The sequence below is a fragment of the Furipterus horrens genome, unplaced genomic scaffold (assembly GCF_987537825.1).
Source record: "Furipterus horrens unplaced genomic scaffold, mFurHor1.1.pri manual_scaffold_9, whole genome shotgun sequence".
NCBI lineage: Eukaryota > Metazoa > Chordata > Mammalia > Chiroptera > Furipteridae > Furipterus > Furipterus horrens.
In genome coordinates, this window is record NW_028327179.1 from 89,314,654 (window position 1) to 89,333,382 (window position 18,729).

Consider the following 18,729-nt stretch of genomic DNA (forward strand, 5'->3'; position numbering starts at 1 on the left):
AAGTTTGCTTAGTTTAGCTTTATTTGTCTTTTTATCACTGAGCAGTTGTTTTTCTTTTTTGAATAGTGAATGTTAAAATTTCTCCCTTAATTCTCTTGTTCGGATAGGCAACAAAAATGCCATTCTAGACTACATTATGTATTAACATAAATTTTTATGTATTTTTAAATGCTATTCCTATCAGAGGAGCATTTATTGTAACAGTCATCTTTTAACACTGGATAAAAAAAGTACAGGTGGATAAGAGTTTGACCTAAGGACAGAGTAGGTGTAGACATGGGCTATCCAAATCTCATCGCTGTTTCTAACCATGGTACCAAATGGTTAAATAATGACTATTTTGCTGGTGTGGTAGTCCATCAAAGTAATTTAAAGATGAAGTATAGTGCAGTTGTAATGAAAAGTATTTCATTTGACAGGTGAGTATGTTTTTTAAAGTTCCTTGAGACTCATAAAAGAAAATTTTAACCATTTGAAAAGTATTAAAAAATATTTCAGGACAGTCAGATGTTTCCAAGGGCGTCCTCGCGCGGCTTGCAGAAGAGGTCCTCAGGTTGTGAGGGGGGCTTTGATGAGTGCTGGGGATTGAGTCTGGTGGGGACTGCTGCTAACTGCAGTTTGGTTTTAAGTCTTGCCATTGGCCCCTTAAAATGGAACGAACTGGGTGGACAGAGTCCCGGTTACCTGCTGATGTACAGCTTGGAAGGGTTTATGCGCATCCGAGCGCCCAGCATTTTCCTTCTTTACTATTGATCGACCCCCCACCCCTACCCCCACCCTTGAGTTAGGTGTGAAGTTGGAGGAGGAGGCCTTTCAAAAAAGGAGATGAGCAAGATGGCATTTGGGAGATGCTGTTTTATTTTTGTGAGTTCCTTGTCAGATTTTTAATTGGGAAATGTGTCTACCACTTACTGTTAGGTGATTTGCTTTCCAATTAAATGTTGACTCTTCTCTTTATAAGTTGGTCGTTAATAGCCGGTCTAATTGGGAAGACAAACTTGGCTGTGACTGAGGAGACCTCGCTGAAACCCCGGCGCAGAGCCTTTGTCGACAGACTCTGGTTACAGATGTCAAGGAGGTTTGAAGGCAGCCGAAGGCTCACGTTTTCCTCAGCTTTCAGGTCTTCACAGGATATGGCATCTCAAAAACATAGAGAATCCTTTATCGTGGACTCCCGTTAAGTTCCTTCAAGAGGGTTTTGGTCAGGCCCGTATTTAATTCAAAGAAAACTTTGTTGACGGGGCCCAGGCTTTGATGAGAGCTTTGAACACACAGCTTTGAGGCTTGGGACACAGTTTGTGGCAGGGGACAGGCATGGACACTTCAGAGCAGAGTCCTGGAAGGTGTGTGAGGTAGTCAGCGTCATCTCCAGCACCACCTTCTCTATCTGAGCCTGTCTCATAATGGTTTTTAGGGTTTCCGGCTCCCTTTGTACTGTGGGGAGTCTTGTCACTAGTTTGAAAACTGCTACTAGAGATCAAACACTTTTCAAACTTTCTGGAGGTTCTGGGAAGTCTGATTGCCTATGTAGATGCAAGGGGGGAAAATGCCATTTTTTTTCTTCTGGCTAAATATGCAGAATTAATATCTTGAGAACCCACGTTGTTGTTTCTAACCGCATGTATAATTTTTAACATTGGAATTCTTGAAGGCTTTGAGGCATATGGTTTTAAAGTTGGGTGACTGGTCAGTTTTTTTCAAGGCGTTATTTATAGGTAGGTGTAGTCACAGCCTTTGGTGGGCAGTGCCATATAGTTAGTAGAAACTTATTGTATTATCCACATAAAGTAACCTCGGACCAGTAACTTACAACCACCATATCTTACTTTCTTATTTGTAAAATGGTGTATGTAATAAGATGATCTGCTATGGTTTTTGGGAAAATTAAATAAGAGTGCATGAAAGTGCCCAGCATAGTTTGGCATAGAGAAGGTACTCAAATGTTCATTTCCTCATTTTTAGCATCTGCAACTTTTCTGGTTAGAAACTTGATTTTAGTGTTTGCTAGATAGCAACCAGATTATGTTAATTTTCCTCCAGAACTATCCTTGCCAAGTTGGCTAGAAAGTTTGATTCCAGTTATCAGAAAGTCCTCTTTGTACCCAGGGAACCTTGTGTAGTTGAATTTAGATGGTTACTATTTGATAATTTGAGAGTCAGCTAAAGAAGCTAGATTTAATGTTTGCTTATGTGTGTATATAAAACAAAATATAAACAACAAAATATAAAGTAGATTTATTAGATTACAGACACAAAGACTATAAAGCATCAAATTGAAGGGCCCATGATCTCTTTGCCTAGGTAACTCTTGCTGCCATCAAAAAATTATACCTATGATTGCTAAAATTATGTGCATAATTTTCTGAAATTAGTCACATATTTAAAAAACCCAAATATTTGAAGAGGAACAAAGTAAAAAGAAATGAAGACTTTTCTCCCTGTTCATTTCCTTCTTGAATTACAATATGACCCTGTTAAGTGTCTTGTGGTCCCTGGAGGAAAATAGAAAACTACATTTAAGTATGTGTGAACATGTAATCTTAACAAAATAATATGTATTTAATATAGCAGTATAATATTGTTTATGAATTTATATATACTTAAGGAATATTCATAAAGATTGCATATCATATATATTTTTAAACAAATGAGATCATACTATGTGTACTTTTTAACCTTTGTCCACTTGTTTTTCTTTGCATTAATAGAGCTTGGAGAGCTTTTCTAGCAGCGCACATTGCTCTCTGTCATTCTTTTTAGTGGTTATGTAGCGTGCTGTCATGTCGTCGTCGGCAGCCGTCCGTCTCGAGAGATGATGGTGTAGCTTCTTAAGAGTCTATCTGCACCGCCGAGAATGGCTGTGCAGTCCGACTCGGGAGTGACATGGTATCTGTCTCCTCCCGTGTTGAATCGACATCTTGTGATGACGCTGAAGCTACAGAGCCTGGGCAGGGTAATATGGAGGGTCTGCTGTTGTGGCTGCACTCTTATCTATTTAATTGGCGCCCACCTTTTATTTAGTTTTTAAACAAACACTTAAGCTGTTTCTTTATTTCTTTTTACCTTCTGTTAAAAATATACTGCAGTGAGGATTCATGTACATTGGGGGTATATCGGTTATTTAAATTGATGGCAGTAGCAATGGAATAGCTGTGTATATGCCCTTTGTATTTTGACATGTAGACCCAAAATGTCCCTTAGAAAGATGGAATTTACACTCCCATAAGTGCTGTATTAGAGTACCTGTTTTCCTGAGGCCTTTCCAGAAACTAGATTTTCATAAAAAATTATTTATTAAAGTATACTTGACATACAATATTATATTAGGTTCAAGTATGCAACATAGTGATTTGACACTTACTTACCTTAAGATGTGGTAACCGTGATGTCTAGTAACCCGTCTGTCACCATACAAAGTTATGACAATATTATTGACTGTATTTTCTATGTGCTACATTACATCTCCATGACTTAGTTATTACCGGAAGTTTGTACCTCTTACTGTTTTTCACCTTTTTCACCCATGCCCCTCCCCCCCAGCTACCATCAGTTTGTTCTCTGTGTCTGAATCTGTTTCTGTTTTGTTTTGCTTGTTCATTTGCTTTGTGTTTTTTAGACTCCACATATACGTGAAATCATATAGTACTTGTCTTTGTCTGACTTACTTCACTTAGCAAAATATTCTCTAGGTCCATCCATGTCGCAAATGGCAAGATTTCATTCCTTTTTATGGCTGAATCATATTCCATTGTACGTATAGAGGGTATATGTGTACACACACACACACACACACACACACACACCCTACATCTTCAGAAACTGGATATTTTAAATGATTGCCTTTATTGACTATGCTGTACTAAAAATTAGGAGGGGAGCCTTTCTTTCACTGTCATTTAGACACTGCTGTTCGATGTACCTGGGTACATGTGTTTTGCAAATATTTTTTTCCAGTCTGTGGTTTGCGTTCTCCTTCTCTTGATAGTGCCTTTTCTTGATAGTGCCTTTCCCAGAGCAGAAGTTTTTGATTTTCATGAAGCCCAGCTTATCAATTATTTCTTCCACCGTTTGTGTCTTTGGTGTTGTAGTTTACGATAATTGCCATCTCTAAGATTGTCTACATTTTCTCCTATGTAACTTTCCAGGAGTTTTGTATTTTGGTCTGTTACTGATTTTGAGTTAATTTTTTGTGAAGGATGTATGATCTGTGTCTAGATTCATTTTTTTGCACGTGGATGTCTAGCTGCTCCAGCACCGTTTGTTGCAAAGATGATCTTTTCCCCATTCTTGGTTATTTGTAGGATCGCCAGCAGCCTTCCAGGCTTCTGGTCCTCTTCTGTCTTCTGTGCACACTTGTCATTGCAACATTTCCCATTTTCCTTTATACAAATTAGATCGCACAGATTTGTAAAAAATGTAGTCCTAAAGGAGAAACATTGTCCAATAATCTCATTTCCCAAAAGACTTCCTGTTTTCCTTTTTTAAGGTTTTCATGTGGACCTTGTCCACACATATACGAAGACAATCATTGTAGTTATAACAAAGCTGACATGTTTTAGCATAAGAAAATTTTTTCATGTTAGTATGTAGTCTTTGTAGTTATATAAATACTTTTTAGTGGGAGAATTAAAAATATAGAAAATTACAGAGAAGAAAATAGAAATGACTCATATTCTCTTCACCCAGAGTTAACTACTGTTAATAACTTTACTTCCATTAAAAAAAAAAATCATTGTATTTTAAAAATAGTAGGTACTCTTTAAAGGTGTTCATACAATAGAAATGCAGAAAAATGTGAAAATAAAAAGTTATTTTAAATTTATCTTTTATAAGTTTCCTTCATTGAAATTAGATTAACCTAATTCCAGACATACCTCTTGCACAGGTATGTTCTCTCTCTCTCTCTCTGCTCTCACTCACTGAGTGTGTGAAATGTTGGATGGATAGAAAGAATTTTTAAATAAATATGGGATCTTACTCTACATGCTAACTTATAGGCTTCCTTTGTTTCCCTTTTCCAGGTATACTGATATATAGTAAAGTGTACATATATTAAGTGTATGACTTGATGAATTTTTACCTGTATAACTACTACTCACATCAAGATAGAGAACACTTCCTGCATCCCTGTCAGCTTTTTTCAGTCGTGTGTGTGTGTGGATATCTTCTTGTTCCAACACCATTCATTGAAAAGACTCTCCTTTCTTTACTGAATATCTTGTGCACTGTTATCAAAAATTCATTGACTAATGTGGGTTTGTCTTGACTCTTAGTCTGATTGATTCATCTTCTTATCTTAATGACAATACCACAGTCTCAATTATTGCTTTTATAAGTCGTGAAGGTGTATAGTGTAAGCTCTCCAACTGTATTCTACTTTTTAAAAGCTACTTTGGTTGTTCTAGGTCTTTAGCATTTCTGTTTCAATTTTACAACTAGCTACTCAATTTCTGCAATAAAACCTGATGGTATTTTGGTTGGGATTACATTGCACGTACAGATTAATATACGAGAATTAACATCTTAACATTATTGAGTCTTCTGATGCATGAACAGGGTATATCTCTGTTTAATTTTTCTTAGTGATTTTTAATGTATAAATCTTACATGTTGTGTGTCAGATTTATCTCTTAAGTATTTTAGGCCACTATTTCTTCCATTCTTTCTTGGTGTTTTATATAGTTTGTATTGTCATGTGTTCAAGTTCACTAGTCTTTTCTACAGTTCCTGTTAATTCTGTGTAATGTACTTTTTATAGTTCGTAGTATTGATCTCTAGAACTTTGATTTGGGTCTGTTTTTAAAAGTATATTTTATTTATTGTGCTATTACAGTTGTCCCAGTTTTTCCCCCTTTGACCCTCTCCACCTGGTACCTCCTTCCCTCCATAAATCCCCCCACTTAGTTCATGCCCATGGGTCGTGCATATAAGTTCTTCAGCTTCTCCATTTCCTATATTATTCTTAACATCCCCCTGTCTATATTGTACCTACCAATTATGCCTCTTAATCCCTGCACCTTTCCCCACCATTCTCCCCCTTCCCTCTCCCAGCTGATAAACCTCCAACTGATCTCTGTATCTATGATTCTTTTACTGTTCTGATTGTTTGCTTAGTTTGTTTTTTTTAGATTCAGTTGTTGATGGTTGTGAGTTTGTTGACATTTTAATGTTCATCATTTTGATTTTCTTTTTCTTGAATAAGTCCCTTTAACATTTCATGTAATAATGGCTTGGTGTTGATGAACTCTTTTAGCTTTACCTTGTCTGGGAAGCACTTGATCTGCCCTTCCATTCTAAATGATTGCTTTGCTGGATAGAGTAATCTTGGTTGTAGGTCCTTGCTTTTCATCACTTTAAATACTTCTTGCTAGTCCCTTCTTGCCTTACAATCTTACAGGCACCCCTTTGTAGGTAACTCTCTGCTTTTCTCTTGTTACTTGTAAGAGTCTCTTTATCTTGAACCTTTGGCATTTTAATGATGATGTGGCTTGGTGTGGTCCTCTTTGGGTCTAGCTTGTTTGGGACTCTCTGTACTTCCTGGACCTGTATGTCTGTTTCTTTCACCAGATTAAGGAAGCGTTGCCCATTTTGTCTCACCACTTTGCATTTTAACTTTTAGAAAAAACTGAGATACTGACATTATGGCTTTTTTTTTTTTTTTTTAAGCAAAGCTCTATATACTTACATTGAAATATATGCCAATAAAAATGATATATCTAAGATTTGTTTCAAAATAATTAGGGAAGGGGGTTTGAGTCAATGAAAGGTGAAATATGATTGGAATATGTTTAGTTGAAGCTGGGTTTATTCAAAAGTGTCTTAGTTTTTGTACATGTCTGAAAATTTTCATAAATATGTGTGTAGGTGTGCTTATATGTGTGTATATGCTGGGGAGAGGGAAGGGGTGGGATGACTAATTTCTGTAGATTAATAAATTACAGAACTGCTAAATAATTAATTTTTCCTGGCCTGTCCACCCAGCACCTACTCTGCCACCCTCCCTCCCAGAAGCACCTTGTACATTAACATATGAAAGCCTCCTGGATGTCTGAGGTTGAGAAACCTTTAATTTGTGTAATCCGGAGTTTCCAAAGTAACCTATTACCACACACCTATTAATATCTTACAAACCGTCATTTCTGAGGAACTCATCAGAAACTCCACGCTAGGAAATAGCATATATTCTTAAAATGACCAAATGCTTATAACAAAAACATTCCACTGGAGGTGAAAAACAAGGTCACTGTGGGCAAAGCCTGAAGGAGAACGTGAGGCTTAAGGTTGAAGAGGGAAAAGGGATAGCTTGGTTCTGTATGGGCACTGGTAGATTTTAACTTGACTTTGTCAACCCTGGACTCAATTTTATACGTTAGTGGGGGTAATTTTACTTAATTTTAGATAATGGCCTTCTCTGGTGGCTTCAAGATTTTATAGCTTTTGATCCCCAGAACTGTTTTGCATAACCAAATTAATTGAAATAGTGAAAAACTGCATGTGTTTGGTGTGGTAATGACCCTAAGTGCTGTTGGGAGACACCAGTGAATTTTCTATTGACTTTAAAGCAGAAATTGCTTACTGTCACTTGGTGTGAAATGAATCTTTTTGTACTGAATTAAGGGATGTTGTTCTTATGCATCAGAAAACTTTTTTGGAGAAACTGTTTGTCATTGTGAATTGCTATCAGTTGGGATGGGATTATCCTGTGTTTTGTGGCCTCTAATAAGACATAATTAAGAAACACAATTGCAGTGTATAATTGAACATAATCAAATCGATCCAAGAGTGTAACGTCGGTTTGGTTATGTTTTGAGTGAAGCCATATCTTGTGTGATTATATAGCAATATGCATCTCATATATTTCTTTGATGTGATTTTTTAAAAACTCAAACTCAGAATTAAGATGAGGGTTTGTTATGTTTCTAATTCATTGGAAGCATTAACGGGCTGCTCATCACGCACAGTGCTCTGCTTGGTATATAAGGCCTTTGAAGACCTCCTCCTCAACTCCTTCGGTTAGTGTTTGTATTCTGAGCAGCCTCTCTTCTGTCCTCTTCAGTTTCTGCTTTCGCGGAACTCACACTTAATGGTGGCTTTTAGTTCCCCTGCGGACATAGCAGCTCTATGTTGCTCTCAGGCATTTAAGTTTACCGGTTTGTATTTTAAAGGAAAAGGAAACCTGACGCTCACACTTTGAAATAAGGGCCAAATAGATCCAATAGTGTAATCTCATAGCTTCTGGTTAAACGCATTTTGGGACGGAGAACAGGACAATGTTTTGAAGAATCATGTCAACTCTAGGCTTTTTCTTCTTGCGTTGGGGTCCCTAACGAAAAGGAATATTATGTCCTAGAAAGATCAATAAGCCAATACTTAATTTTTGTCTCACATGGAGTGAGGTTCTGAACCTAGTTAACCTTTGAGTATTTGTTGAGAGTTTTCAAATACTCAGTTTTTGCCTTTATGATAATGTTAGAGTATTTAGGAAATAAAGATGACTCCTTATCTACTGCTTTCCCCATTATGCAATTAAACAAATTAGTTAGAATTGCCCTGATGAGAGAGAAGGTAGCACTGGCTGAAGGGCGGGGTGTAGGCGTTTGGTGACGACCAGTTTGTCTGCTCAGAAGCAACCCCCCGTTTTGTTCCCCGCTTTCCAGAATGAGGATCACTGAGGGGATTTGGTTCTTATTGTAGATTGTGCTCTATAGAGCTCTAACTTCCTGATACGTGATTTTGGAATATGTGGAGCCTTACTTGTAATTAGTTCTCCTGAGTTACTTGAAGGGATTTCCATTCATTGTTTTGTTAATTTTTATTTCTCCTGAAGGAGCGTCACTGGATGCCAACAACGGGTGCCCTTAGGCAGACAGTAAAACCTATTAACTGTTTTCAGAAAGCATAACTTAATACTAATTATTCTGCAGGTGTCTCCCAAATTCAGGTGTATTATGTTAAAGATTTCTTACAACAGGTTAATTAGTGTTGCTTTCTGAGGCTGTACAAGGCAGCTGATTCTTGTGGATATGCCAGGAAACTGTGTCACTATGGCTAAGGGAGGGGTGACTGATAACATCTGTCCTGAGAATTGACCCAACCAGAATAATACCACTTGCCTGTATTTCACAGGATGGTGTCCCAGCCTGCTCAGGCCATAACAAAATGCCACAGACTGAGTGGCTTGAATGACAGAAGTTTATTTTCTCACAGTTCTGGAGGCTGGAAGTCCAAGGTCAAGGTACCTTCAGGGTTGGTTTCTGGTGAGGGTGCTCTTCCTGGCTTGTCCACGGCCCCCTTCTCCCACCGGCCTCCCATGGACTTTCCTCTCTGAGGATGTGGGGAGAGAGAGCTCTCTCGTGTTTCTTCCTCTTCTTACAAGGACACCAGTTCCTTAAGACCTTACTTAATCTTTATTACCTCCTTTATAGACCAAATATCCAAAATATAGGCACATTGGGAGTTGGGGCTTCAACATATTAATGGGGATGGGTGTCACAATTCAGTCCATTGCAGGTGGTACCCTGAGGACTCTTATTACTTCGTTGCAGTGTACCCTCCATTGCTTCCATAGGGATAGTTTGTCATTACCTGTAGGCAACCCTGAGGCTCAGGCAAAAGCCCTGGGCAGGCTCTTAATTTTTCGTAATTGGTTGTCAACCTTACTGTATGCTTTTCTGGCTTAAGATGTTTACCTAACCCTCTAATACCAAATATTTGCACTGTAGACTTTTCTTTTAAAACAAAAAAACAACTACTGTCTGGTCACATTGAACTATTAAAAAGTTTGCTGAGAGGAGAAAATTCATAAAGCATGGTTTGACTCGTTTAATTCTATGACTTCCCTAATTTCTATCCATAGATTGAAATGGATGATCGGGTAAGTTCTTACTTGGACTAGATTCATTCAGTCTTTCAAAATTTGTAGGTATGAGTTGCATTTTTATGTTACCTTCCTGAATGACTTATTAGGAATGGTTATATAAAACTTGTTACTTTTTCCCCAGAAGGTTGTTGAGGACATTGTTCACTACATTGTATAATGGTTTCTTTATTGTTTTTAAGTGAAAGATTTCGAGAATTTAAGATTTGTTTTAAGTTTTGCTTCCTCAGGGGAACTGGAATATCTTTTTGATAATGGCAACTATATAACTGGTATGTTTCCTTTTTTTGCATTGGCTACTGGGAACCTCAGGATTAGCTTGAGGGCTTGTTTCATATAAACACTTTGGTCAAATGACCAGCATACTTGTGTCTTATGGTTTTTTTTGGCATTGTTTTATTCTGCATCTTTTAAACTAGTTCTGCTTTCTCATTTCTATTATCTACATTCTTGTGTAAACCATCTCAGATTATTTTTGGAAAGAGGTAGGATAGAATTAAAGTGAAACTTGGAAGTCAATACTATTATTCAGTATTAGTATTCATTATTAACTCCTGGTTGAAGGCTGTCGTTCTTTGCATGGGTGGGTTCAAAGAATGCTTTCAGAGTAAGAGCCCACCAACCTGTGACTGATCTGGCTCCCAGATTCCTCCCGACCGCATCTCATCCCTGACACCTTTCCTTACTTCTCTAAAGCCTCATTAATCGCCTCGCCATTCCTTCTTCTTTGAACAGGCCAGACATGTCCCATTTCTGAGCCGTCTGTCTTCTGTTCTCCCTGGAATCCGCTTTTCTGGACAGTGCCACCTCCCTTCCCTCTAGAAGGCTCCATTCTGGGCTCCCTTTGTAAAATAGTCCTCGCCCTCCTACCCTGCCTTCTTTTCCCACAGCTGCTGCCGCCTGGCCTCCACGTGTGATGTTTCTCTATTTGTTTTATCGCTTCCGCAGGAGAATGTAAGTTTCAGGAGGCAGGGATTGGTTCTGTTCACAGTGGTGTCTCTGGCCACTTAGAACTGTGCCTGCTAAGGAGCAGGTGCTTTATGACTATCTGCCGAATGAATAAAGGAACCAAATAGGGTCACTACTGTTGTTTGTCCTTTTCCAGACACTCCTGAACAGGCGTTCATTACTCTGCAGGAGATAATTTAGTTGCAAGTGTTTCTTAAGACAGGGGACTGCCTTCTGTGCCTTCTTCCGATCCAGCATCTGGCAGCTGCTCCTTATTTGGCTTCTCCTAAGCACTTCCTGTACCCAGCCCCATAGGAACCAGAGGAAAGGTCTGGTGTCAGTTCATAAGTAAATATCCTCAGGGGCTTTTGAATGAAGGAGGCGTTAGTTAGGGACTTTGGGCTAACAGCGCTGTGATTCATGGACGTGGTGTTTTGTTCCCACGGGTGTACATGTCCACACTTGGGTTGCACTTTATCCTTTACAAAGCCCATTACATGCCCCTCCGATCCTCACCATTGCCCGGTGAGGTAGGCACTCTTACTCTCTCGTCTGTTTGACAAGGGAGGAAATAGACCCAGAGAACGTAAGTGACTTGTCCAAGGTCAAACCTCATGTGTGACCTATCTTAGGAGAGTAGCAGGAAACTTTTCTTGTGACTTTCTAACCGTAGCATTCCAGATTGGTTGTCTTTCCTGTAGCGGCCTCTTCTTCTGTCTTCAACTGAAGGTTACTGTCCCCTTGAATGATGGGTCACCCTTTTGTGACTAACCTTGTTTTCGTAGGCGTACTTTTTCTTTTATTTGGTCTTCCTTTTGTCTTTTTAAAGAGTAATAATGACCTTTGTGTACTTTCTCATGTCTGTATGCCCTTACTCTATTAAGTCCAAAGTGAGAGCAAAATTGCTCCACACAAGAGCCAGTGAGAGTACTAGTTATTTTCCTTTCAAAACACTTGACTGGCTACCCTGAAATACAGAGGCTGATATGAAAAAAGGGAAGTGATACATTCGGTTTTAGATCTGCAGTTATTTGGGCTAGGTTTTGCTTGTTGATAGCGCTGCTTGGAGAGGATGCTGTGAATTCGCTAGAGCCACCTGACCTCCCAGTAGGTGCTGTTAACAATGGCTTAACATGTGTCCCGGGGTCCTTCTAGCCCATTAAGTGAATAAATATCTTCCTGGGGTTTCATTAGTCATGATTAGAGATGTATTTAATCCATAATGCAAAATGCCAGAGCTGACTTACTAAAAAAAATTCTTAGTGATTCAGAAATGTCATTGTGTACAACTTAACTGAAATCTGGTTTACACTTTTATGCGCCTTCATGAACTTGGCAATAGTTTGTAAATCATAATGGTTTTGAGGTAGGAATGGGAAAAATATCTAAAGAATGATTGCGTAACTCGAATGCATCTGGGGTGGCAACATTAAACCGTTTGTCATCGGCTTGTGTCTTTTAGCTCATGATTTTAAAATCATCTTGTCAAGATTTGACGTTACTACTAAAATGCTGCTAGTGCTCTTTTTACATCTTCTGCTCTCAGTTCTTCTTCCACGTGAGCTGTGGCTTGATTATAGTGTTGTCTGCAGCTCAGGCGCTCAAGGCAGGAAAAGGAGGATTTCGTAACGTGTAGTGGAAAAGACATGGGCTTTGGAGTCAGATATACTTGGTTTTAATTCCAGTTCTGATATTATTAACTGTGTGCATGTGGGAAAGTTACTTTACCGCTCTGTTCCTCTGATTCCTTATCTGTAAAAAGGCTGGTGATACTGTCTCACAAGACTGTTTTGTTTTGAGGATTGTCGTAGATCGGGTGTGCAAATAAGCACTACATTGCCTGGTGAATAGTACGCATTCAGTTTATACCATGCCTCAGTTTCACCTCCCCTGCCCCAAACGCAGGACATAGGAATGCATGGAAATCTCTGCCCTTAGTTTTAGCATTTTCCAAGTAGAGGACGAATGGGACCTGTGGTTGGTAGGACTTAACCTCAAAGGGATCTTGGTTAATTTTTGGACTCAGTAAAACAATGCAGTGTAGCTTTGGGCTAGTGCCCATTTTATGGGCTATGAAATCTCTTCCTGTGTGGACTGGTCACACCATGTTAAGTGTGTGCTGTGTTCAGTCCTAGTACCTCTTCTTGAGAAGCAGGATGGGGAGGCTTTTAAGCCCCAGATTGCCCAGGTGGGGGGCCTGACTGCCACTTAAGAGCTCAGTGCCTAGAGAACACAAGTCAATCTCTTCATTGGTAAAAAGAGCCGCAATAATGACACCTACCTCATAATTGCTGTCAAGAATAAAAGACTTATTTTGTGTCAACCACTTAGATTAATGCTAGGCATGGAGGATGTTCTGAGTGAGTGTTAGCCGCTTTTGAGGGGACCCCAGAGGAAAGCAACCAGTGTGTTGGGCTTCCACGTTGTGGAAGAAACAGTTGAGGAAATTGGAGGTGTTTCAGTTGAGGAAGAAAGAAGTGTTGAAAGTCCTTTACCATTCAAAGAGAAATTTTAGGGAAGAGGGAATAGAGTTATTTTGCGTTATTGGGAAAGGTGGAACGAGGGTCAATAGGTAGACATAAAGAGGCTTATTTAATTTAACTTATTGTTTTGTAATGAAAGGCTTTGTAATAAGGGGAGCTGTTCAAAATTGCACTGAATTGCTTTGTTACCTAGTGAGCTCTTCATCGCACAGAGGGTCAGAAGGCTGAGGAGAAGATCCTCACCTGGCTGGTGGGGTGACCTACACGACCGCTGTCCCTGTCTATCCTGCTCTCAGTTCTGATCAAGTGACTGGCTTAGAGCGAGGTAATTCCACACTGAAATTTGCTGTGCGTTGGTAGCATGCCTGGGGACTTTCTCCCGGAATCAGTCTGTTCTTTTGGTCTGTCATTCATTCATTTTGCAAATATTCGTTGTGTGAGACACTGTATTTCTTGCCTTATTTTGCTGAAATGAAAACAGAGGTTGGAAATGAGTTTGTATTTACCTGACATCATGCAATCCTTGGAGAAACCCAATGAATTAGGTTTCATTTTGGGAGTGTTGTGTATTGGGAGTTCTTTTGAGCAAAGCACTGAGTGCCTTTTGTTTTAGACTATCTTGTCAGGATGTTTGCTAGCAATTATCTTTGGAAGATAGAACTGCTCCCTTTAGAACAGAGGGCAGGCATGTTTATTGCCCGGTATAACAGATTCAGGTTTCTAAGCTCAGGGTTCTCTCCAGTAACTCACAGGGTGTGCAGGCATCCTTTTGGGCCCATCTGCTTAACCCCAAGGGACTTGGGGGAAAGGACACTGAACAGAAACGCTGGTGCTCACGCTCCTTGCTGTGCTGTGAGTAATCAAGTCCTTAGTCTCTGCCCCAGGAGTTTTGGGTCTTCTACCAGCATCCGTAAAACAGTGGCAGCCTAACTTTGATAGCTTGTAAGTAGGATAAAAATCTCAGACTCTTCACAGTTCTTGACATTAAGGAGTAAAGTGAGAGTCTTGAAAGGTCAAATCTGATGCCCAGTGCCAGATGATCTAGTGTTTGGGGGGTCACGAAATTCGAACCCATGTCTCCAGAGGATGTCCTTTGCATGACATTGTAGAAAGGTGCTGCTGCCTTTCCTGCTTCCCCGACTACCAGCCGTGCTGCCGGTCCAGCTGAGGTAGCTAGCAGCAGCAGCCGACATCTGTTGAGTATTGATGATGTGCCAGGCCTTGTGTGATCTCATTTAATTCTAACCAACAACCCTATACGGAAGGTATACTTACTCTCTCCATTTTATAGATGAGCACAGTGAGATACCGTTACCGGGGCCATATGGGCAGTAAGTACATCGTGGATTCTAACCCAGGCAGTTCGACTCCAGAGCCCGTGACTCTGGAGCAGTGAGGAGCATAATCTGAAAATAGACCTGCCTGGGGTTTGAGTCCCTGTACTGTTGCTTCCCTTACTGTGTGAGGTGGGGCAGACGAACCTCTTCAGACCTCAGCTGCTACATCTGTAAGAAGGCGGACGCAGCAACAGGGTTGTCAGGAGGATTAAACATACATTCTGTCAAGCCTGTAGCACAGCTGGCCCCTGGCAGCTAGAAAGCCTCTCTAAACATTAGCAGCTATTATTATTACTTTTTTATCCTTGCTGCCTCCCTTTCCTTTAATTAAAAAAAAAAAAAATGTAATGGTTTGTACACTCCGAGTTCTCTAATGTAAGTATTTTTTACTAAAGGAAAATTGTCATTCAGCCCAGTTTACATCAAGAGGATGAATTTCAAATGTGGAGCAACACTGGTACAGGCTGTTTTCCTTATATAAATATTGTCTCTAAAAATGAAAATAGCTAAAATACCCCCTCTAGACTCAAATTACTCTTCAATCTTCATTTTTGTAACCCTTTCTCTTTCCTAAATAACTCCTAATGCTCCAGTAATGTGTTACAGTGACAGCTGATGCCCCAGAAAGATGTCCTCTCTGGGCCTGGCATTTTCCTTAATGGTAATGCTGCTATATAATGTAAACAATGCGAAATGTTTGCCGTGTTTGCGTCCACGAACGGTGGCGAGGAAATCGTGCAATGCATTATAAAGATGGCAGACTGATCCAGGGTAGCTTTGAAAATTCTGTGGCTGTTTGCTGTTACAAGGGGAAATAATAGAGTTAATTATCTAGGAACTCTTCCCTTTGAGACAGCTGATAAATTGAAGGCATTTTCTGATTGTGCTTTACTTTAGATTAACAGCCCGGAAGGTTTCAGATTGAAAGAGCAAAGTTATATATCATCAAAACAACAGGAAGACACACTTAGCTACCCTGTGCCCAGATATTGCGAGTAATATTGGTGGGTCTGTCTTTGAAACCAAATTCTCCCGAAATCCTCCACTCTGATTTATGTTATCAGTCGGACACCTGCGTGGTATCCTCTACCTGGAAGTAACCGTGGAGGAAGCCTGCTGTAGGGTCGTCAGCTGGCAGAGGGGGACATGGAATCTGGAGTGGGAATGGTCTTCCTTCAAGTCTCAGGGTTCCCAGTGTGTGGATTTCCTGGGTGTACCCCACATTCCTTAGAGGTACTGCCTTTTTCCTTCTCCCTTCCCAATTTCATGCTGCATCCTATCTCTTGGCAGCTGTAACACATTTACAAAATTCTTTTAGGAGATAAGACTGGAGTCAAAGACTGGCCTGCTGAATCTCCCTCTAAATGGCAGAAGAAGTTTTCCATCTTATGTGGCTCATGAATTAAGATCTTTGGTCTAAATGACAGTTTTGAGAAGTCTGTTGTACAGTATTTTGCTTGCAAATATCTAGGAGTGGACATGTGATTGATTCGCTGACAGACCATCTCTGAAAGCAGTTCTAATGATGGACTTATAATTGATTGCATCCATCATTGAAGGCCTAAAATACTACCTCCCTAAATTAAAAAAGATAAATGAAATAAATTATGCTGAATGTATAAACTGACAAATCTGAGGGAATTTAATGAAACTCTAAATTACCGCAGCCAGCAGATAAGAGAAAAAGGTTTCTTTGTTATTGATTATAACACTAAATTAAAAAAAATTATTCAAGAAAAATATTGTAGGAAACAGAGATCTGTGGCCAATGAATCAAACTAAATTATTGGAAGATTTTTAGTAAGTGTATCTATCTCATTCCCTGGTTATTGTTGATTCATATCAATCTACTGCCTTGCCGTAGAGCTCATATTATTGATATTATTGCCATTGGAACAGTTTTTAGAATTAATATGGCCTTATTTCCAGGCCACTGGTGGCCCTGTACCAAATTGAGGTCATTTAAGTAAGCAATTTAGAAGGTGGCTCCTCTGTGTGAGTGATTTTTATCAGTTAGTACACTTCCACCTATTTGTAAAAGACAACCACCTGCAAGTGACTTAAACAATGGATATTTATTATCTCCCCTAACAAGAAGTCCTGAGGTGAGGCAGCCGCAGGGTTGGCTGCTTTGGTGGCCAAATGACATCGCAGCAATAGCCTGGCACTCTTCTTAGCTTTCCTTTCCATGGCGGTGAGACGGCTGGATTCGTTGAGTATCTCAGCTTTGTTTAACAGTATTCAGTGTTGGCAAGAGGGGCCTCCTTCCTGTTCCTCTTACTTGTAAGTAAACTCTATCCAGAAGTCCTTAGTCTCATTGGCTAGACTGGTAAGGGGAATGGCATCACCAGGATTCACTCAAACAAATCAAGACCTGCCCAGATTCCTGCAGAGTTCATGCTGCCTGTTATCTGATTAAAATTGGTATGCCCAGGAAAAAATGAAGGGAGGGCTCCTGAGGCAACCAACAAATCCATTTAGATGGGGGATTGGAATTTACTGTGAAGGCGGTTTTGTATTTCCATTAGTAAACTGTTTTCCTAGTTAGTGGGATGAATGGGCTAGCATACTGACTACCTGGTCTTCCTTTCCTTTTTTATTGTTTTCAATGACAGTTTACATTCAGCATTATTTTGTAGTCATTTCAGGTGTACATCACAGTGGTTAGACAATCATATACTTCACAAAGTGTTCCCCTGATATGTCCAGTACCCACCTGGGACCATTCATAGTCATCACAGCATTATTCACTCTATGTCCTCTGCTCTATTTATTTCCTTTTTGCTTTAAGTTGGACTCAGTTTGATATCTTCTCTGTCTTTATCAGGACTCTGTCTACCAGTGATGATGTTGAAGACAGAGAAAATGAGAAGGGTCGCCTGGAAGAAGCCTACGAGAAGTGTGACCGTGACCTGGATGAGCTGATTGTGCAGCACTATACAGAACTGACGACAGCGATCCGCACGTACCAGAGCATCACCGAGCGCATCACCAACTCCCGGAATAAAATAAAGCAGGTGCAGCCTCCTTTCCTCTTGCTGGGGGTTGCGGCGCCCTCCCGTCCGTCCGGGTGTTACAGCGGGGCGAGCGGCGCTGCCTAGCGGCCCAGGACCGTAACGGGGGACTCCTGGGGAGGCTTTCGGGAGTTAGTGCAGATGCTGGCAAGCCAGAGGCTCACAGAGGGCATCGGGCTTTGCCTCTCTCTCCCTTGTCTTTTCCTTGGCTCCTGTCACCACTTCTCACTGTGACCTGGCACCGGCGACGGTCGCAACCTGAGCAAGACGGAAAGGAATCCTGACCAAACGGGGGAGCTGTTTTAAGAGTCTTGGGCCTCTTACTATTTGAGGCTCCCCTCGCAGGGTGTCAGATGTATTGAATGTACTCATATCATGCCTTGTGTGTGTGTGTGTGTGTGTATTGCTATAGCAGATGAAAAATTCTTTTGTCTTCTGAAATTTTGCCTGAGTATGTCACCTAATTTGAAGTTGGTTGTGATTTCTCTGCAGGCATGGTACATTCTTTGTAATTTTTGTGAAGAAAACCGAACTTATCAATTATTTAAACATACAATGAAATATTTATGAATACCAAAATTCTTGCATATAGTTCTTAATAGTGACAAGCATGTATTTTTATTTTGTGATTTTTGTGATTGTCTTTTCATATCTGGGAAGTCTTTTCTCTTTCATTGTTTTTCTCCCTTCTGCTTTTCTCCCCTTCTTTCTTCTTCCCTCTTTCTTCCCCCCTTTCTTCCTTCCTCCGTCTCTCCTTCCTTTTGTGGTAGGTGCACAAGAAGCTCTTGGGGGTTCCTGGGTACCATGTCCTTAGTACCTAAAGGATAAGGGGCAGTATATTTGGCCAAGGGATAAACTGATAAATAATAAACGCTGTGTACTGTCACATTATAGTTATGTGGTTCTTGGCTATGAATTTTGAGGGTCACTCTTTTGATACCTCTTAGTACTACTTGTTGGTAAATAATAATCCCTGCCACTTATTGAGCATGATTCATTGCCAGGCACGGTGGTGTCTATTCCTAATTCAACAAATCTAGAATTTTAACTCTGGTCTCTCTGACTCTAAA

The 18,729-nt window shown here is 40.1% G+C and overlaps 1 protein-coding gene across 1 annotated transcript in view; it reads left to right on the top strand.

Moving 5' to 3' along the window:
• EXOC4 (exocyst complex component 4) overlaps positions 1–18,729 on the top strand; it is a 689,199-nt gene that overhangs the window by 4,145 nt on the left and 666,325 nt on the right. The window contains exon 2 of the mRNA XM_090287528.1: positions 17,473–17,662. Coding sequence (XP_090143654.1) covers positions 17,473–17,662 — 190 coding nt within the window. The remainder of the gene's footprint in view (positions 1–17,472; positions 17,663–18,729) is intronic.